This window comes from Anolis carolinensis, chromosome 3 (genome assembly GCF_035594765.1).
Source record: "Anolis carolinensis isolate JA03-04 chromosome 3, rAnoCar3.1.pri, whole genome shotgun sequence".
Classification (NCBI taxonomy): domain Eukaryota; kingdom Metazoa; phylum Chordata; class Lepidosauria; order Squamata; family Dactyloidae; genus Anolis; species Anolis carolinensis.
The window spans coordinates 42,685,283-42,708,260 of record NC_085843.1 but is presented as its reverse complement, the minus strand read 5'-3'; the positions used below and the strand labels follow the sequence as shown (position 1 = coordinate 42,708,260).

The 22,978-nt window shown below is 38.5% G+C and overlaps 1 protein-coding gene across 12 annotated transcripts in view; it reads right to left on the bottom strand.

Moving 5' to 3' along the window:
- Positions 1-22,978, bottom strand: part of st3gal6 (ST3 beta-galactoside alpha-2,3-sialyltransferase 6) — a 66,433-nt gene that overhangs the window by 5,004 nt on the left and 38,451 nt on the right. For 8 of the 12 annotated variants that reach the window (XM_062974791.1, XM_062974793.1, XM_008107839.3 and 5 more), the window contains 8 exons: positions 20,552-20,651; positions 18,745-18,822; positions 15,593-15,696; positions 13,235-13,298; positions 12,042-12,140; positions 4,789-4,978; positions 2,441-2,578; positions 810-962 (listed from right to left, as the gene is read on the bottom strand). In XM_062974791.1, coding sequence (XP_062830861.1) covers positions 810-962; positions 2,441-2,578; positions 4,789-4,978; positions 12,042-12,140; positions 13,235-13,298; positions 15,593-15,696; positions 18,745-18,822; positions 20,552-20,651 — 926 coding nt within the window. The remainder of the gene's footprint in view (positions 1-809; positions 963-2,440; positions 2,579-4,788; positions 4,979-12,041; positions 12,141-13,234; positions 13,299-15,592; positions 15,697-18,744; positions 18,823-20,551; positions 20,652-22,978) is intronic. The other 4 variants (XM_062974796.1, XM_062974794.1, XM_062974799.1 and 1 more) reach the window with 4 other exon arrangements.

Below are 22,978 nucleotides of genomic sequence, written 5' to 3'. Positions count from 1 at the left end.
TCGCACAATCTTTTAAGGTGGGGAAAAATACTGGCCTGGTTCAGACACAAGATGACACAACATTTGTGCTAATCATAGTTGAGGACTTAAATAACAGTTTGAGCTTATAGATGTACCAGAGACAAAGGGGCCATTTTTGTTTCCTATCTGTGCACACCTATTTCCATGGTACAAAACTCCTAAAGTATATTAAGAATTTGTCAATAGTCTGAAAATTTAGGCACAAACCAAAATTAAGACAAACTATGGCTTGTAATCAACTTCCATCCATGGTTTCAGCTTCTAATTTAAACTGAACAAAACACAAATAATAGTGGTCTAATGTTAACACAACAGTCACTTGCATTAAGTTATTTGATTAGGAAATATAGAAATACGGAGACTTTAAGTCTCATTTCCTTTAAATTATGCCACTCCCAAACAGAGCAAATCCATGCAATCTATTGATTGTATGTAAGTGTTGAATTACCAAATTCCCTTAATTCAATGGGTCTAATCTAGCCTTGAATAAAAATTTGATTTAGGAACTTAAGTCCCAGTTCTGTGAGAAGGGTGGATATAATTCAAATCAATCAGTTTTGGCCTTATATCCATTCATAACTTTGGCAAAACAGAACATCAGAACATTTTTTGGTTTGCTATTTTCCCCTTCTATTTGTTCTAACCTCTCCTCACAAAATCTGATTTTGAGGCTCCAAGGACACTTTGGAAGGTGCAGCAGAAATCCCTCTTTCTGGAACAAAGTCACAACTGATTACAACCCAATGAAACAAATAAATAAATGCACATGCTAGAAAAGAAAACAGCACCTTCATCATCTGAGACATGGTGTCATTGCCATAATAGTGCAAAGAACTGTTTCGATCATTAAGGTTGTACTTGAAACCTGCCAGGTGAACTTCACTGCATATTTGTAATGCAAATGTAATGGCAATCAACCCTGTTGTGGGATGTCTGGGTCTCTAAAAACAAAACAAAATACAAAAATGTAACTATTATTACATAAAATATTTGACTGAAAAGATTTCAAACACAGCTAACAAGTAAAATCAAGTTTCTCATAGGCCCCATCTACACTGCCATATAATCCAATTTGAACTGCATTATAATGGTCAGTGTAGACTTAAATTGATCAAAGTGTATGACTGTAAACAAATAAACATCACACAATATTAAGCAAATTCCCATTGGAGTTTAGCATGCTCTCATTTGTTGTTCTACTCAGTAGTCTGTATCACATTAATGAGTTCCAATAGAAGAATTAATTCTACTGTGGCTAGAATGCAATCAAGTGTTTTAAAACATAAAGCTGTGACATTAACAAAGCAGTAAGTATGTTTACCAATTTCCTGTTTTGTGATTTAAATTAAAAATGACTGCTTTAGGATTTGAAAATATATATTTCTTAGGCCAATCTATACTGCCATATAATGCAGTTTCAGAATACAGATTAACAGTACTGAATTGGATTATATGGCAGTGTATACTACTACATTTAGAAAAGGCAATTGGTAGAGGCCCTATGAAGATAAGTTTTTTTTTCCTAATGGGTGAATGCAGTTTTTTTAAGATTTAGGAATATCTTATGTTACAAAGATTTCCAGAGAGTAGATTCAGAGCACTGCAGTTGTATAAATAACAGAATGCCTGAAAGTCTTGGGATATGCACTTTTGCCCATGTTTCTGACTCTGAAAACACTGCTAAAATCCTTCATGTGGTGATGGCTATCTTGATTTTAACAATGATTAGAAATTGGGGGTTGATTCAATGGCTTCCTTGTTATGAAATGATGTACTTAGCATTTTCCTTCCTTCTCTTTTTAGTGCAGCTGGCAAAATAGAGGGACAGAAACTCACTTGAAGAGAGTCAAACTACTCTTAAATTGGGGACTTCGAACCATGGTTTTTCCAGCAGCAGACACAACAGCACAATTTGCTTTTGGGAAAACCTCTTGAACATCTATTATTTAAAGAAAGCTTTACAACCAGTAGGGTGGAACATGTAAAAGTAATTTTTGCACGATTTCCCAGTCAGCATATTCAAATCCATTGTTTCACCCTGGCAGTGTTATTTGGAACAACTGTTTACATGAGAGCTGATGAGAAGCAGTGACGAGAGTGTCAGTTCAAGACTGGAAAGATTTAGGTTCAGACTCCTAATCCACTATGAAGTTCACTTCCTGGCCTTAGTCAAATAGTCTCTGAACTTAACCTACTATACAGTGCTATTGAAAAGATAACCAGTTAGTGCTCCTTGGAAGAAAAATGGGATATAAATATGGTAATCAATAGCTTCATTTTACCTTAAGGAAAAAGCATCACTAGTTCCTCTACAACAAATTCCTAAGGAGGTGCTCTAGAACAGTATGATGAAAACTGACTTTTAAATTCCACTGCTTTAGCCAGCATTATTAAACCATTAATGTGCGAGAGCACTTACTTCATGTCTGGAAAACTTTGTGGGCAAATGAAGCATATCATGTGCTGTTCTTCTTGTAATGGCAGGATCAAGAATTCTGATTTGTTGAGCATTATAAATCAATTGCAACGCTGGTTTCTTCCAAAATGCAGAAGTTTTCTGAGGAACAAACAGCTTATCATCAAAACAAAAAAGGTGTAGGGTTGTTGTATGTCTTTCGGGCTGTGTGGCCATGTTCCAGAAGCATTCTCTCCTGACGTTTCGCCCACATCTATGGCAGGCATCCTCAGAGGTTGTGAGGTATGGAGAAAACTAAGCAAAGACCAGTTTGCTTAGTTTTCTCCATACCTCACAACCTCTGAGGATGCCTGCCATAGATGTGGGCGAAACGTCAGGAGAGAATGCTTCTGGAACATGGCCACACAGCCCGAAAGACATACAACAACCCTGTGATCCCGGCCATGAAAGCCTTCGACAACACAAAAAAGGTGTATCTTCATCAATGTCTCTAAAGTACTGATTGAAAAAAATAAATGTGCATTGTTTCTTTCCCTTTTGGTAATAAATGCAGAGTGCACTTTACCTTTATTCTAAAAGAGGAAAGAAACAATACAAATTGGGTTGCTGTGAGTTTTCTGGGCTGTATGGCCATGTTCTAAAAGCATTATCTCCTGACGTTTGGCCCAAATCTATGGCAGGCATTCGCAGAGGTTGTGAGATCTGTTGGAAACTAGGTAAGTGGGGTTTATTTATCTGTGGAATGTACAGGGTGAAGAAAGAACTCTTGTCTGTTGGAAGCAAGTGTGAATGTTGTAAATGACCAGCTAGATTAGCCTTTAATGGCCTTGCAGCTTCAAAGCCTGGCTGCTTCCTGCCTTCTTGGGAGGTGTTAGCTGGCCCTGACTGTTTCTTGTCTGGAATTCCCATTTTCAGAGTGTTATTCTTTATTTACCATCCTGGTTTTAGAGTTTTTTTAATACTGGTAGCCAGATTTTGTTCATTTTCATGGTTTTTCTTCCAAGCATGAATCAAGGAACATGAAAGGCACTGCAGACTAACTCAACCAGAGAAGTCAGCCATAGCAGAGCACCTGATGAACCAACCTGGACACAGCATATTATTTGAGAACACTGAAATGCTGGGCCAGTCTAACAACTACCATGTCAGACTATACAGGGAAACCATTGACATCCACAAGCATGTGGACAATTTCAACAAAAAGGAGGAAACCATGAAAATGAAAAAAAAAAAAAACCTAAAATCAGGACAGTAAATAAAGAACACCCAGAAGACAGGGGAATGCTAGACTTCATCAACACAACAATACACATTCATTTTACAATGTATGTCCTTGCTCCCTATCCCGACTGAAGTGGGTGGCAAAAATAAAATCTCCTTTTGAAAGTTGCAACTTATTCTGCTCAGAGTTAGTTCTCACGTCCTGGTCTGCAAGGCAATTCAGAGTTCAGAATTTTTATCATTATCATCTTTCAGTGGGAAAAATAATGTGTGAGAGATAAAGGCACAGAGATTTCAAGATAACATTTCAATGCAAGCATTCAATAAAATAGAATTGTGAAAGGATATGACAAAGTAGTGATATCCCACGAATGTGCAACAGTATGCACAGACTCAAAAGTATGTGGGAGGAAACTATAGACAGAATGTTTTGTTAAACAGAAAACATATACTGAGGGTGTTTATCATTTGAAAGAAGACTTCAAACAGTACTTGCACCGACTCTCAAGAGCTATTTTGCCCATCTTGTATCTCTCATCTGATTTCACCAAGTAGCTACTGTACTTCCAAATCTTGATACAAATCATGAAAAATTGACACTTTTGAAAGCTGTATGAGAGTGCGGCTCTCAACCCTCATCAGCACACCTTGCTATTCTATGAACAGCAGTTATGTTGCATGAAAGATAGAAAGCTGTTGTCTAAATGAAGGTTGTGGTTCAAATGAATTTGGCTATGCTTATTTAATAAAGTAACATTACAAATATGTGACACATGACTTTTCACCTAGACTCTATCATTAAAATAACTACGTCAGAACATATTTGAATGGATTTTATATTGCTTTGCATGATCTGCTCCATTTATGATAGTCATAAATAGGGCAGGGATCGATGCAGGGAAATGTATACTGTAAAATGTCCTGCAAAAGTAGATGTTCCTTTATCTTGTTTCAGAAGCTCCTGAGCTTTTGTCTTTTCGATCTCTAATCGTTCATTCTTCAAATGTACATTCCTCAAATGTACCACAAAATCTACACACCTAGGTAGTGCTAACACACTTGAACAAGACTGTGGTAATAGAAGAAGCTCAGGAAACATATAAGAAAAAACAAAAGCAAATTGGACTTACAATGAAACGCTGTCCACTCAATAAATCCCAAAGCCATTTTAAGTCATAGGGTTTGAAAACAACAAGAACTGCGGTTGTGTTAGGGTCATAGTGAATAGGATCTGAAAAAACAGACTCTGGGTAGAAGAGCCGGTATGTTGTCCTCCTTCCAACATCTTCTTCATAGCCTACAACAGGTCCATTATTCATTCTATCAAGGAAAAAAATCCAAAAAGATGTTGTTATGTGACAATCAATGCCATTTTCTTTTGCTGCTATACAACTTCAGCACTGCTACAGCATGCTAGAAGCCAGTCTGAGTAAAAAATATTTCATTGTTTGAAGTAAAGCATTGTTTGAAGTAAAGCACTGCCTTTCCTGTCTGTAGTTCATTGTGTCTTTGTGGAGACTGGCAAGAAGAACAGTTGTTGGATAAGTAATTTTAAGCTGCTTAGCAGCTGTTGTTAATTACCATCTTTACTCGAGTATCGTTCACCTTTTTTGGCTAAATTACATTGCTACAATTGAGGTGCATAATGCATAAAAGATTTGATGGTGCATTAGAAGTGCACACCTAAATCCACCTGCGCTGTTGGACAAGAGATCCCAGCTGAGGACAGATGGGGGAGGCAGCGATGGCCATGAAAAGGCTGGTGGGAAGGCCACCAGCCTTTTCATGGCCACTATTGACTTCCTACCAGGCCTGATGGAGGGGTGCGGCTTCCCACAAGACCTTTTGCGACTACCACTGCCTCACATTACATTCAAGAACAAATCCTTTTTTAGTGTTACATTCAATGGCACATTATTCTTGGGTAAATATCGTATTTTAGCAGGACTTATTAAATCTCTTGTAATCTTTGAGATAAGCTCTTTTGAATAGTGGGGAGTCTTTTATACACAGACACAGAGTAGAATCCAAATCACTTGACAGCCTGCTTTGGACAACCTTTGCAGATAAAACGCATCCAGAAAGCATTCTAATTCAAATGCTATAGTTAATACTAATGCAACAGAATAACACTGGCCCCTGTTTGTCCAGTGATAATGGATACTTTTCAACTTGCTTAACCCAAGAATGTGGTATGGATTATCAGAGAGGCAAAAACAAAACATGTATGTTAAACCCTGCCATTTCTCCTTTGTTATAAAAGTCTGTGATGGACTTGCTGAGTGGAAACAGGGAATTGTCAAGGCAGAGTTCCGTCATGCTAGAAGTAGTTATAGGACTATTGTTGACATTATACTGGATTTCACTGGCCAGTTTCCAGGAATCCATTTCTGGCTAGGATATTAAGGGTGTGGTAGCTTCCTAGTTCCAGAGAATCCTTGATGAAATTGCTCCTCTCGATTTTACTATAATTTCAGGGTATGGGGCCGATATAACTTTGATTAACTTGGTGGATGGTGCTCTCTGAGAACTAGACAGCGGAAATGTACTCTGGTGGTTCTGCTGAACCTCTCATTAGTTTTTGATATCATCAGTCATGGTCACCTTCGGGGTCACCTCACTGAGATGGAACCTGACACCACTTTAACTGCCAGGGCACAATGCTATGGGATCCCAGTATTTGTAGTTTTACGAAAACTCTGCCAAAGAATGCTGGTGCCTCACCAAACTTCAACTCCCACTATTCCATAGCATGAAGACATGGCAGTTAGAATGCTGTCACATAAAATCACCCTTTGATTCTAAACCAGTGCCTCTGATCCAGAGTTTGTCAAACTGCGCTTCTCTAGGTGTTTTGGACTTTAGCACCCAGGAATTGTGGGAGCTAAAGTTCAAAACATCCAGAGTGTGATGTCTCATGGGCCATGTAGTCCCCTTCCTAGTACTATTGTGGCAGACGAAGAGGAAAACTTGGGTTTCCCACCGTTTCAGCCAGAATTGGAGCCCTTGCACCTGCAGGATGTTTGCCCTCCAGAAGTCAGCCAAACAAGCCTTGGACAGAATTCTCCCCCGTTCTCTCGTAAGGATAATTATAATCGAGATAGAGGCGCTAGGGAGGCGAAGCGCCGAAGCACCAGGATCGCTGCCAGACAATTAGCTGATTAAGCCTGTTTCCCTTGGGAAATCTTAAGGAGTCATGCATCTGGACACAGTATGGGTTTCACTTCTTGTTCCCCAGGGAAAGTGTTCCTTGGCGGGAAAACAAGATCCTATATAGGTGTTTACCCGCAAGGAGATCCTTGCGGAGTCAATTCGTCAGCTTCAGGAGTGAGATCGTGTGTGGACTACGCTACTCCAGTTCCTTGTTTCCAGGACCTTGCCACGGACCTTGTTCTATTTCCAAGCCTGCCTTGCGCCACGGACCTCGCCACGGACCTCGCCACGGACCCTGTTCTTGCTTATTGCTTCTTGTTGCCTCGTATCAAGCCTTGTTTTGCCAAGAATCTAGTTTGTTTCCAGCCTTGTTGTCAAGTTCCATGGACTAAAGGACCTTGTCATTTCCCCACACTTTGCAAGGCAAAGTGTGTGTTTCGGTTATTGGATTATAACTTTGGACTCTAATATCTCATATTGGACATTGATTTCCTGGACTACATTTGACCTTTCCTGAAAGGTCTACTTCTGAACTATATTCTACACTTGTTTTTATTGACTTTATATATTTCCTTAATAAAGATATTAGATAGATTCTGGTCTCTGTGCATGGTTATTGGTGCTCTGCAGCCTGGGTCGTGACACAGAGGAGCACAGTTTGGGAAACTCTGCTCTAATCATTACTAAGCTAAGGATGACAAAAACAACTTAACCCAGATAAAACAGGTGTCCTGCTAGACTGAGAGCAGGGAATAGAGATTCAGACTATGCTTGGATGAAGATACCTTCCTCTTGAAGACACAAATGTGTGGTGTACCCCTGAATTCAACCTTGAGCCTAGCGCAGATTTTTGTGGTGGCTAGAGTTCATTTGCTCTGTCTATGGTGACATATGTCATAGTTACAACTTGTTTGGATTACTATAATATAATCTACTAGCTGGGCCCGGCCACACGTTGCTGTGGCAAAGTGGTGGTGGTATTGGTTAAAAATTGTTGTGTAATTTTTATTTGACTTTATTTGCATTTTTTATTAATTTTATTGTAAGTTATATTTTCTTTATTATATTTTATTATTTTCTTGTATTATTTTTAGTTATTTTCTGTTATTATAGTATTTGATTGTATTAATTTTTTTAGTGTTTTTTATTATTTTTTACTGGGTTGCTAGGAGACCAAGTTGGAGGAGCTTAGCCTTCTAACTGGCAGCAATTGGATAAAAGCAGTTATTCCTCTCTCTCTAATTAGGACTTCATTTTTCTTTTCTTTTTGTTGTATCAACCTAGAGGCTTGGATGATGGGTTGTGTTGTCAAATTTCGAGGTTGGGGGGCCTGTAGTTTTGTTGTTTTGTGGGTCGCCATGATGCCATCACTCTTTTATATATATATATAGATACCCTGTTTCCCTGAAAATAAGACATCCCCAGAAAATAAGACCTAGTAGAGGTTTTGCTGAATTGCTAAATATAAGGCCTCCCCCAAAAGTAAGACCTAGTCAAGTTTTTGTTTGGAAGCATGCAGGATCAATAAATGTACATACCATAGATCGTTGTACATGGAAATAAAGGTAGTTACAAGAAATAATAATAATAATATAATAACTTTATTCTTGTATCCCACCTCCATCTCCCAGAAGGGACTCAGGGCAGCTTACACAGGGACAAGCCCAACAACAACATAAATTTACATACGAACCGAAATTTAAAACAGTAATTTAAAAACAGTATAGCAATAAAATATAATATAGAAATTCTTGAAAGGGTTCACAGTTTGGTTACACTGGTTTGTGATGACAACTACTGTACAGTAGATAATAAAATTTCATTTTTTAAACAATTCAACCATAAATTTGAATTCTTCTTTGTGGAAAAATAATACATCCCCTGAAAATAAGACCTAGCGCATCTTTGGGAGCAAAAATTAATATAAGACACTGTCTTATTTTCGGGGAAACAGGGTATGTGGCTGCCTTTGAACAATATTTGCTAAATTCAGCTGTTCACACTAACCAAAGCTAGTCAAACACAGCACTGAACTCCCTTTTTACAACAGTTCCAGTGTCTATCAATGTTGTTTGAGGTATAATTCAAAATGCTAGTTATGGCTTGGATCCAAGTCCTATACAACTTGGATCCAAGTTAGCTAAGGGACTGTATTCTCTCACATGAGCCTGCTCCAGTTTTGGGATTTTCAGAGGAGGCTCGTCTGTGTGTCTCATTATCCTTACAACAGTTCTGGCGGAAACATCAGAAAGGGCCTTTTAGGTGGCTGCACCCAGTCTCTGGAGCCCCTTTCTAGAGAGGCCAGTCCAGGAGACTTTGCATCGGGGTGGGGGGGGTGGGGGACGGTATCAATCTAAAGGCAGGTGATGATTTTTTTAAACAGGCCCTTGGGAACTGACTGCTCATGGGGAAAGGGTATTTTAATAATGCACCATTTGCATTTTTTTAAAATTGTGAAGCTTGGAAATTTTCTTTCATTCTAGAGCAGGGGTCCTCAAACTTTTTAAGCCGAGGGCCGGTCCACAATCCTTCAGACTGTTGAGGGGCCGGATTATCATTTGAAAAAAAAATACAAACAAATTCCGATGCACACTGCACATGTCTTATTTGTAGTGCAAAAACAACAACAACAACAACAACAAGAACAACAAAAGAACAATACAATATTTAAAAATAAAAACAATTTTAACCAACATACATTTATCAGGATTTCAATGGGAAATGTGGTCCTGCTTCTGGCCAATGATATAGTCAAGTTAATTAGGGTTGTTATTGTTGTTTTGTGCCTTCAAGTCATTTCAGATTTGGGCGAGCCTAAGTCTAAAATGTATTTATTTATTATTTATTTATTTACTGCATTGATTTACTACATTTGTATCACACCCTTCTTCTTTTTTTAAAAAAAATCTTTTATTTATAATTTTAACATGTACATAAAATAAGAAAAACATAAGAAGAACATATTGGAAAAAAAGTGAAAATGAAAGAGAAAAAGAAAAAAAAGAAAAAAAAAGGAAGGAAATGAGACGAGCAAAACCCATTACCACTTCCAGCTCCTCTGCATTGTATCATAAATCAACCTTAGAACATTTGTTATTTTTGGCGTACCGTTCTATGTAACCTGAAGTCTAAGAATTCCTGTGTCATCTCAGTTCTGTATCTGTATCACTTCCTGACAAATATTGACTTAATTTGTTCCAATCCGTCCCTTGCCTTGGCGAGATATTCTGTGACACTTTCTGTGTTAATAAATCCATATTTTTGATGTCAATTAGCTTCAGTATCCATTTTTCTATTGTGGGAATTTCTTGTGTTTTCCATACTTTGGCAATGCATATCCTGGCCGCTGTTACCATGTATGTAAAAAGTTTTTCCGTGTTGGAGTCCATATGAAAGTCAACCATGCATAATAGAAAATATTCTGGTTTTGTATTAAATTTAATTTGCAATATTTTCTCAATTTCTTTCCTTATTTCCAGCCAGAACTTTTTTATTTTTTTACATCTCCACCACATATGCATGAAGTCTCTGTTATGTTTCTGGCATTTCCAGCACCTCCCGTCTCCTTTACCCTTACTAAACTTTGCAAGTCGTTCTGGAGTGAGATACCATCTATAGAAGACCTTAAACCAGTTTTCCCTAATTTCAGTTGCATATGTAAGCTTTTGATTCTTTTTCCATATCTTTTCCCAGTCTGAAAACATAATCGTATGGCCTAATTCTCTTGCCCAGGGGTCCCCAAACTAAGGCCCGGGGGCCGGATGCGGCCCTCCAAGGCCATTTACCTGGCCCCCGCCCTCAGTTTTAGACTTAGGCTCGCCCAAAGTCTAAAATGACTTGAAGGCACAACAACAACAATCCTACTTGATGATCTCATTGGCCAGAAGCAGGCCCACACTTCCCACTGAAATCCTGATAAGTTTACAGTATGTTGGTTAAAATTATTTTTAAATATTGTATTGCTTTTTCATTTACCAATATTGTAAATGAAATATTGTAAATGAATGATATGGTAATAATATATTGTGTATGCATATAATATTGATAATAAATATTATTATGTAGTACAATATAATATTTATTTATTTATTTATTACAGTATTTCTACCCCCGCCCTTCTCACCCAATAGGGGACTCAGGGTGGCTAATAATAATAATAATACAATAATATTGTAGAATATAATAATATTTATTATATATTAAATATTAAATGTAATATTACTAATAATATTACGGCATAATGGTATAGTACAATATAGTAATGTATAATGCTAATATTGTGCTATGCTAATAATATAATATATTGTATGTACATACAACTTGTAAGCCGCTCTGAGTCCCCTTCGGGGTGAGAGCGGGTGGGGTATAAATGTAGTAAATAAATAAATAAGTGATTGTTGTTGGGGGTTTTTTTGCACTACAAATAAGACATGTGCATAGGAATTTTTTTCCAAATGATAATTTGGCCCCTCAACCATCTGAGGGACCATGAATCGGCCCTCCACTTAAAAAGTTTGAGGACCCCTGCTCTTGCCCATTTTATCATTACCGTGTTTACCTGGTTTTCTTCTGTATCCCTTCTCACCCCTAAGGGGACTCAGAGTGGCTTACAAATTATATGTACATACAATATATTATATTATCAGCATAGCACAATATTAGCATTATATATTACTATATTGAACTATACCACTATACTGTAATATTATTAGTAATATTATATGTAATATAGAATATATAATTAATATTATTATATGGTATTATTATTAGTGTTATATTGTATTACATTATAATATTATTATCAATATTATATGTATATACAATATATTATATTATAAAACTGAGGGCGGGGGCCAGGTAAATGACCTTGGAGGGCCGCATCCGGCCCCCGGGCCTTAGTTTGGGGACCCCTGTTCTAGAGTCTCTCCCAACTTGTGGGATTCACTATAGCGTTTAGAAAATAAGCTTGTATTGGATGCATAACCTGCCAGAGGTAAGGTCTGAACTGATTGCCCACAGAGAGCTTTCAAAATAAGTCCAAGAATTAGAGGACTATGGGCTGCACACTTTTAATATATTCTCTGCATTCACAAGACGTACAACATTAGCAAATCTCAGGTCTATTACAGACTCACTGGATATCTTCAACAAAAGCTCCCAACTCCATGATTAATGTAACAATAACAATGCTGGAGTATACACGTACTAATAATTCTGAAATTCCAGTTACCTGATCACCACATCAAAGGAATCAATTGTCTCCCCCAGACTTTTGTTTCGAAGAACACCTCCATTGCCAACCACCACACATTTTTTGCAGGATGGACTGCTGAAAGATATTATGAATCATTGAAATTATTTTTGGAGGGAGGCTAATTACAGTCTATTTGCAATATTATTAGCACAAATATACAAAGGTAGGAATATTGGCAATGAGAGAGGAGAGAAATGAGTAACCTTGGGCAAGTCATATCCTCTCAGTCTTCTGGACAAATCTTGCACACACACAAACCTGTGACAAGGTTCTCTTAGGGTCACCATAGGTCAGAACCAACTTCAAGATACACAACTAACTTTGTCTATATTGGAAAGATATGCACAAATCTACCAGGTACAGTTGAGAAAATCCACAGCAGACATATTGCCATTGTCTGAAATCCCACTCCCATATCTATGGGACAGAATAAATCTGGAGATGGTGATAAGATCTGGATCTTTTAAGAGACACTAAACCAGTGGTTCTCAACCTGTGGGTCCCCAGATGTTTTGGCCTTCAACTACCAGAAATCCTAACAGCTGGTAAACTGGCTATGATTTCTGGGAGTTGTAGGCCAAAACACCTGAGGACCCACAGGTTGAGAACCACTGCATTAAAGGGTACTAGGGTGCTTAAGATCCTTGAGAACAGTATCCCAAAGTAACATATTCAAGTCAACAACTCAAGAACTTGTCATCCTTTTAATGAAAAGGATCAAGAGAGGCTGTTAAAAGTATTATTATTAATTTTTATTATGTTTATTTATACTCTGCTTTTTCTCTCCACAAAGGAGACTCAAAATGGCTTTATAGTAAAAGTATTTCAATACAATTTCAATACAATTAAAATTGAAAACAGATACACACACTCTCACAACTCAAAACAGCACTAACTGGTATTCAGAATACAGCTAAACCAAAAGTGGGAGTTGTACAGCTATAGCTCCCATCAGCTTCAACCAGCACAGACAATGGTTTAGGATTCTGGGAGGTCCAACACCATCTCAACAGACACCTGATTCTCACCACTGAAGTCATATTCAATGAATGTCTACGCCACATGAACTGCATTGTTTTTATGATCATCCTAATCTCTGTTTATAATGTAGAAATTACATAAAAACAAAGACTGCATTTGATTAAAGATTCCTAACTGCACAAACTCACCTATCATCTTCAGCAAAAAGTCCACAGTTATTTGATTTTGAAAGTGCCAGCTGAAAAAATCTTTCTGAAACACAAATAATAACAATAATAATAACAATTTATTTAATAACAATAAAATAATATTTATTTATTTATATTCCGCTCTATCTCCCCAAAGGGATGAACAGATTACAAGTACATATATGGAAACAGTCAATGCCATTATACAATTGACAAAGACAGACAGTAGATAAACAGAGGCAAGGCTTCCCTCTTTTCATCTCTGGTATCCAACTGTGCTCGACTCGGCCATGAGGAGGTGCTGGTGTTTCATTTTTCAGGCCAAGGAGCCTGTCATCCATGGATTTCTTTCCTGGTCGGATTTTCGCCGGCATGTTTTCCGGGATGCCTTTTACCTCCCTGCCAAAGCGGTACCTATTTATCTACTTATACTGGTGTTTTCGAACTGCTAGGTAAGCAGAAGCTAGGCTGGCAGTGGGAGTTCACCCCGATCCCAGCTTGAACTGCCAACCTTTTGGTCGACAGGATCTTCTATAGCAGGCGGTTTAAACTGCTGTGCTAGCCCTGCCCTAAAACGTAATGCAACTGCCTGGACATTGTTTTAAAAAAACAGTAACATACTGATAATCTGGAGTTCTGTATAGGATTTTCTTTCTTCCTTTTGTGTTAATAGCAGGAGAGCACATCTGAGCATGCTTAGCCAGCACAAATATTATGTTAGGAGAGGGCCATCCCAGTGCCAATAATTATTCAGTGATCAGAATGAATAAAGGGCTATGTTAATTTCCTTTATCCATATTCCTTAGTGACAATGTTTGGAAACAAAACTGAAAAGCAGCCTGCACTTTTTCACCCTGATGTGTCATTGCATACATACATTGCAAGTAGGCAAAGCTTTCATTTTCCAGAGGTTTGCAATTCCCTTCTGAAACTCAAACAATTATTACAGGAGAGGGCAACTTCCAATGGCCCAAGCTAATATGCAGCCCCAGGGACCAACCATGGCTCACAGGAGGAGAAGAAATGTGTATGGCTTTCAATTTGTGGGAACTAGGACTAGAAAAATGACTTTTCAGGTTAGAAAATAGGGATTGTGTGTTGGAAATCGCAGAAGAATCACATTTCAACAACATCCACCTTTTCTTTATAGGTAGAATAAATCCTAAAGGCTGAATTCAAGTTGTCCAGAGCTTCATTGCAATGGCTTCTGGGGGAAAGGAGCAGGAAAAAATTAAAATGATCTGTGGCAGTAACTAAGTCTTAGAAGGGGCATTTTAACCTTTTAGCACGAAACAGAACATTACAAAGGCTTGGAAAACACCAAATGATCATGACAGGGTGAAGGGTGGGGTTACAGAGAGTTAGATTTCGATTTAAAATCCTTGATTTATAGCAAAGATTGCTATATGAAGACTAACCCTATACACTCATATCTAAATCTAGAATTTTCAGTTAAAAAAGCCAAAAATCTAGATCCATTTATCCACAGGTTAAATGTAAGTACTGTACCTTAACTCGTATCATAAAAGAAATTACTCCCTTCTCTGGGTTGTGTGGCAAAATGAGAGAGCTTAATCCATCCTGGAAAAACCAAAAAAAGCACTGAACCCTCCAACTCTCTCCACAATAGCACTGCTTCTAACCTTTTTAAGTGTCTTGGTGGGAAAATGGCCACCAAGAACTGCTCCCTGCACCCCAGAGGCAGCATTGGTACTTTCTCCTCTCTTCAGAATAGCCTTTGACTTATCCAGGGATCATATACAAATCCTGAATTTTGGCCCTAAAACCTGTCCTTGGAATATCTGACAAAGGTTTGTATAACATTTTCAGTTTATATGTTCAAGCTAGAGAATTCCCATAATCATACTTCTGGGAACTACTACATGCAGTATAATTCAGAAATGGGGCTTTTACACATGCCGAAATGTATCCCATTTGGCCTAACAGCAAGTAGTAGACAGCCTACATAGGGTTAATGTAAAACACACATGAGCCTTCAACTGTCAGGCTATGCACAGTTATACAGAGATAAAAGGACATGGAGGAATAGATTAAAACTGCAGGAAAGGAGATTAGACTTAAACATTAGGAAGAACTTCCCAACTTCCCAACTTGGAGTTTGGTGGAGTCTTCCTCTCTGGAGGTTTTTAAGCAGAGGCTGGATGGCTGTCTGTGGAGAGTGCTTTGATTGTGTGTTCCTGCATTGCAGAATAGAGCTGTTTGCTTTGAACCATACTGCCTAATAAATACTGACACTTTCAAAAATATGACAACTCTCAATAAAAATAAAAGGGTTACTTTCATAATTTAAAATTGCAAAATTTCATAGTGAATGCTGCACATATCAGCAGTCCTTACCTGCTCTCCTTATTCCATAAGGCAAGTCAAAGCTGAAACTTCCATGGAGCTCAGACACTTGCTGAAAATTATGAGGACACAGGAAGGGATAGAGCGCAGTAAACCTTGCTCGAGAAAAAAGGGTGAAAATGTTGTTTACATTTCCATTTATTGTAGAATTTATATTTCATCTTCACAAGTGAATTATGCTACAAGGAAAAACAAGTGAATGAAATAAACAGATCAAGATTCTAGAGCTTCACTAGCATAGAAAATGGAAGGCAGCAACAGCAGCTGTAAATGGAAGGAGGGGGAGATGGTGATCTTGAAGGTAGGCAACAATAGCAGAAAGAAGCAGACAATCCTCGGTGCATCTTCTAGACCAGTGGTTCTCAACTTGTGAGTCCCCAGTTGTTTTGGCCTTCAACTTCCAAAAATCCTAACAACTGGTAAACTGGCTAGGTTTTGGGGAGTTGTAGGTCAAAATACCTTGCGACCCACAGGTTTATTTATTTATTTCGTGTCAAAAACATTGCATAATAAATAAGTTTAAAAGCAATAAAATAAAGGAATCACAAACAGCTAAACAGTTTTAGACCAAAAGTGGGCAACAGCAATCGCATTGTCCGTAGCTTTAAACAATTCCTCCTCCGTGCATGAGGCAGGTTTGCCCCTGGAGGAAGATCCTCATGGGGGTCTATCCAGTTGGGATTGCCTGGTTTAGCTGCCCAGAGGGACACTCTTGCTGTTGCTGGGGGAACATCAAGAGGAGTGGTGGTTCTCATGAAGCCCTTCCTTGATTTGAGTCTGGTGGGAGTAGGCTGATAGTCATGCAATGGGTGGCTTTCACAATGTTCGACCTTATTTCTCTCACCATTAGCAACAACTTCCTGTCGCACATCAGGGGGCAATGCCAGCTAGCTTATAGAGTTTATCAACAGGTGTAGGTTTAAGGCATCCTGTGATTATTCTACATGTTTCGTTCAGTGCTATGTCCACCTGCTTCGCATGGACAGACTTGTGCCAGACAGGACAGGCATATTCAGCAGTTGAGAAAGACAAGGCCAGGGCTGATGTTCTTATTACTTGTGGGTCTGCACCCCATGCACTGCCAGTCAGTTTCCGCAGGATATTATTGCGTGCAGCTACTTTGTGCTTGGTGTTCCTGCAGTGTTCCCTATATGTTAGTGTTCGATCTAAGGTGACACCAAGATATTTAGGATGGAAACAGTGTTCAAGCTCTTGGCCTTCCCAAGTAACTTTCAGTTTCCTGTTGGCTTCACGATTACATAGGTGGAAAGCACACACTTGTGTCTTGGCAGGGTTAGGCTTCAGGTGGTTCTCTTTGTAGTAGCTGGAGAGATCTTTCAAGGCATTAGTGAGTTGACTTTCAACTGTTTCAAAATCTTTCGCTTGTGTTGTTAGGCCAAGGTCATCAGCATATAAAAAGCTCTTTGTGAGTGGTGGTTGTGGCTGATTGTTCATGAAGATGTTAAACAAGGTTGATGCAAGAACACTACCTTGGGGTAAACCATTCCTTTGCTTCCTCCATCTACTTTTCCTGCCCTGAAACTCCACATAGAAGCTGTGGTTTTCCAGGAGGGGGACCCACAGGTTGAGAACCACTGTTCTAGACTGTAGAATTAATGCAGTTTGGCACCACTTGAACTGTCATGGCTCAATGCTATGGAATCCTAGGATTTGTAGTTTGGTGAGGCACCAGCACTCTTTGGTGTAAAACTATTCCCATAATTCCATAGCATTGAGCTATGGCAGGTAGTGGTGTCAAACTGTATTAATTTTACAATCTAGATCAGTGATTTTCAACCTATGGGTCCTCAGGTATTTTAGCCTACAACACCCAGAAATCCCAGCCAGTTTACCAGCTGTTAGGATTCTGGGCCAAAATGTCTGGGGATCCACAGGTTGAGAACCACTGATCTAGATGCACCCTCTGAGCCTCATAATTCATGAATGCTTAGCTTCAAAGGCTTTTGGTGTCATACTGTACTATGAACCATTCACAGAAAATGAGTATGTAATGGTAAAGAAATATCTACAAAAAGTATGTCTAGCTATCTAGTTCTTCAATACTAGGCATCAGATTTAATATTCTAGAAAGACATCAAAGGGCCCTTCAAGACAGGTCCTATATCCCAGGATCTGATCCCAGATTTTCTGCTTTAAACTGGATTATATGAGTGCGCACTGCCAGATAATCTGGAATAAACAAAAAACCTAGGGTTGGAGTGGTTAAGCATTTCTGTGTTATCAAATAATATACTGTGAGAACACAGAAATGCTTGACCACTCCAACAACTATCATGTCAGACTACACAGAGAAGCCATTGAAATTCACAAGTATGTGGACAACTTCAACAGAAAGGAGGAAACCATGAAAATGAACAAAATCTGGCTACCAGTATTTAAAAACTCAAAAATCAGAACAGTAAATAAGAAGCAACACTCTAAAACAGAGGAGTTCCAGACATGGGAACCAGGGGCAGCTAACGACTCTGAACAAAGGATGCCCTCAGGCCGCAAGAAGCCAGGAGATGAAGCTATTCAATGCTAATTTAGGTGATTAACTACAACATTCACACTGGCCTCCAACTGACAAAGAGTTCTTCTCTCACCCTGGACTTTCCACAGATATATATAAACCTTCTTTGCCTAGTTCCTCCATACCTCACAACCTCTGAGGATGCCTGCCATAGATGTGGGCGAAACGTCAGGAGAGAATACTTCTAGAATATGGCCATACAGCCTGGAAAACATACAACAACCCTGTGACCCCGGCCATGAAAGCCTTCGACAACACACAGAAAACCTAGGATCAGAGCCTGGGCTATAGGATCTATCTGGAAGGGCCATATGTCAACGATATTCTGCGTCATTGATTATCTTCTTTTATTGTTCTTTAAAGATATGCACTTCAGCTTTTTGTGTTGGGCTGCTGCATCAATGGGGTCATGACTGATATATATATATATTGATCTAATAAAAAGCAAAAGGTGCTCCATGCCATGTAGGTCATCTGACTCTCTGACCAAAATGTATTAGATATCAGTCTCAAGACTGTGAACAACTTTTTTTGGAGGGACGAGTATAGTCACAACCAGCACATAATGACCACCTACAACATGGACAGATAAACCCCCTTTTGTACTTACGTTACCAAAGTTAAGTTGCTGGGTATGGGAGTGCAAGGCAGTACTTGCACTTTTCTTTCGAAATCTGTAGGTGGCAGCCTAGAACAAAAGAAAGAAAACGTTAACAGAGAAATATAACAAAAATGGAAAAGACGCACGTGCTGGTTGTGACTATACTCATCCCTCCAAAAAAAGTTGTTCACAGTCTTAAGACTGATTTCTAATACATTTTACCATGTTAGTAAAATCTGTATCATAGAAAAATAATTAGGTGGACATTGTCATGTTACAAACTGAGTGGATGAATTTATTCACTCATGTTAAACCTATGAGGCCAACAGAAGAAGAATGCATTTTGTAATGTATTGTGCCACCCAATTAGAATAATTTGTTCTTTATCAGTCTTTTAGGGAATCACAGGATTCTTTTTGCCTGGTAATTTCCTTACTATGAAAATACCATTTCAGGTTGAGCCAGTAAATTCCTCATACAACCTGACAGATAATAATGAAGTAATGAATAAATATTACAGCAGTCATTATGAGGTAGATTCACAATCCACAGTTTACCAAGAATTAGCAGTCATTCCTGTTAGCCCAAAACAGACTCACTGTATTCATAGTTGAATGGCACATCAAGACATTGGTAAGTCCCATTGATTCAATGAGTCTATTTAACTTGAAATTTGAAATACAATCCAGGCCACTGTTTTCCACAAATAAAAGAATAGGTCCTCTTTATCCCTGGGTTCTGGATTCCTGGATTCATTTTTATGAGCAAGCTCAAAATATTCATAAAAACCCTCAAAAAGCAAAGCTTGATTTTCTAGCATGCCAAAGCGCTAAACGGATGTAGGCACACCCTGCTCTAGCCTCCCACCATTTTACAGATCTTTGGGCTCTTCTCACGTGTGATCAAGTTGTTCACTATTATGTAAAAGTTGTGTGGTTTTCCTACACCAGTCTATATAATGTGATTTGAGCATCCACAGATTTTTATACTCATGATGTCCTGGAACTAAACTTCAATGGACACTGAAGTCTGCTGTAACATCTGGCCCTAATTACACCCAAATATAACTAACACGTTTCTTTCAAATTCTGATGCAGGCTTATCTGAGCAAAGCCCTATAAACATCAAGCAGGGAAGAAGAAACATTTGAAAAATGCATATACAAAGGAGTTGATCTCTCTGTGGAATTTATTATATGAGAGCAGTAACTAACAAAAAACACTCCAACAGCAGAACTTTAATGGGTAGCAAAATAAGGAGGCTTTAAAAATGGCATTCCCTTCACACATTTATTTTTTATTCTGTTTTTATTTAATGGCTGCTCTTTAGGCACAGATATACAAACCTTAGTGGCTTACATAAAATAATAATTTACATTTACATCATTCAATGAAAACTGACAATGAAAATCATCCTGAACACACTGTGTCTTAAACCGCACTGTACAGCACAAAATTAATCACTGAACTCTTAAAATAATTAAAGGGCATGTCCATATAATCTGGGACAGGTTTCTATCAAGATGACATAATTGTCAATTAAGACTTGCCATCTGTCTGGGAAAAATGAACACCTGCCTATCGTATAAATGTCACACTTACAGTGTCGGCTACCACTGTGATGCTGCAGCCAAATCTGCATTTTATATTTGCTTTACTAAGACAATCCCTCTCAAACATGTTTGCTAACTAAATAGAGCAATATCTCTTCCAATTATTAAAAAACATACAATTGCAGAGGTTTTTCATATAGCTGAGAAACTCACAGAGAACTCTGTAATTAATACTTTGTTTTTCTAGGAAGAAATCGACCATACCAATAGCTGTTTGTCCTCCAGAGGTTGCAGTGTAGTATAACATACATCACTCCAGCAGCCAGGAGAATTGCAAGTATGATGCGTCTCATGACTGACCTGCCTGAAACAAACAATTAGAAAGGATGAGTTACTGTTACATGTAAATGTCATATTTTGACGAATACACAGTAAAAGGCAAAATTATCTATCCAGGGTGCTCATCTGTTATTTGTCATCTGACAAGACCTTTTCTGACTTTGTTTTTTCTTGACTTGGAGGATTTTCAGTTTGGCTTACTTATACAAAAAGGTTAATTGAGATTAATGCTTCTTGAAATGATATAATCAATAGACTTCAAGTGCAGCTATAAATTGACTATAAGCACTAAGCAAATCTTACCTAACTTTCTTTGCTATATACCTAGAATAAATAAGTAGCATTTTGTAACTGGACTTCTTTGCAAAGCAATGACCCACACCACAGTCCGCTTTCTCTTGGCATGTGTTTTGGCAGTAATTTTATTGTTTTGCTACTTTGCTCAGCTTCCAGCTAGTTCCTTTCCTGTCCTGGTTGTTGTTTTCTCTAATACATACAATTATATACCACATTTCACCAATTTGGAGCCCAAAATCGAGGCATCTTTTTAAAAAATTCACATGGTTTGCTGTCATGACAGTTTCACTTTTGGTAGGAAACATGCTCTATTAAAAGAAATGATTTTAAAAATCCTGCCTATTCCACTGAAATAAGTGAACTAAAGATTGTGCCTGCCCCTTTGAAAGAAGTGATTTCAAAATTCTGCCAATGACATTGAAAGAACTGAATTAAAGACCTTACACTTTCTACTTCTCTACATCTGCTGTGGTTTTTGTTGTTGCTACTATATTGAATTATATTGTTATTAAAATATTTGTGAAATATTTTTCAGTCAGTTATTTGATTCTCAAATTTCATCATTAGAAATTCAGCACTTTATTCCAGGAAAATTCTTTTCTTTTGTAGTCGGAGCTCCAAAATCAAGATGTGTCTTAGAACTGAAAATCCTCCCCTCAAAATTGGGGCAAAACCGAGCTGCATCTTACAATTGATAGTATCTTACAATAGATGAAATATGGTAGTTCAAAGCATTCTTCTCTTAAAGAATGACATTCCCTCAACATGGCTGTCTCTACAGTGCATGCTGGTTTTACATCGTATTTAACATCAAACTATTTTTTTTATATGGGGAAAATGATGCAAGTAAGGACTTTAACTTTGGGAGATTTTTTTATTGTGTCAGAAGCGACTTAAGAACATACTGCAAGTCACTTCTGGTGTGAGAGAATTGACTGTCTACAAAGATGTTGCCCAGGGGGCACCCAGATATGTTACCATCCTGCTGGGAGGCTTTTCTCATGTTCCCACAAGCTAGAGCTGACAGACGGGAGCTCACCCCATTTCACGGATTCGATCGGCAACCTTCAGGTCAGCAACCCAATCTTCAAGTAAGCAGTCCAGCCAGCACAAGGATTTAACCCTCTGCACCACTGCAGCTCTACTCTGGGAGGGGAAGCTTGCTAAATGGAGAGCTAAGGAAAATTTAAATGCCAAACCCCATGCAAGGATCAAGAAAAGAAGAGCAATCTTTTCTTTTCTTTACTACAGTACTCTGTGATAATGTATTTTAGGTCTGCAAATGAAAATGAATTGTATAAAGCACAGTGGCTTTTTCAATGAGTTCCATAAGGCACACATAAATGAGTACAAATGGTTATAGCCACTGTACTATAAAAATGGGATTATGAACTGTATTGCTTCCAGGTGACAAGGGGCTCAAATGTAGTCAAAATGTTGAGCCCTTCCTCCAGGTCCCATTCCTCCTCTGATGTTATCTGCCTGCTCCCCTAGCCTTCATTTCCCTTTCCTTCATGCACAAATAGTCACAGAGTTTTATGTCTTCAACCAGCGTTTCTCAACCTGAGGGTCGGGACTCCTGTGGGGGCTGCGAGGGACAGACCGGACCAAAGACCATCAGAAAACATATTAATTCACAGTGCTCTCCGAAGGAAGGTGAACTACATCTCCCCTAAATCACTGTCAATTCCTCCCAAACCCCTCCGGTATTTTCTATTTGTCATTCGTGCCAAGTTTGGTTCAGTTCCATCGTTGGTGGAGTTCAGAATGCTCTTAAATTGTGGGTAAACTAGAAATCCCAGCAACTACAATTCCCAAATGACAAAATCAGTCCACCACCCCATCCCTTCCAGTATCCAAATATGGGAGTATCGGGTATTTGTGTCAAATTTGGTCCAGTGAATGAAAATACATCCTGCATATCAGATATTTACATTACAATTCATAACAATAGCAAAATTACAGTTATGAAGTACTAACGAAAATAACTTTATGGTTAGGGGTCACCACAACATGAGGAAGTGTATTAAGGGGTCACCGCATTAGGAAGGTTAA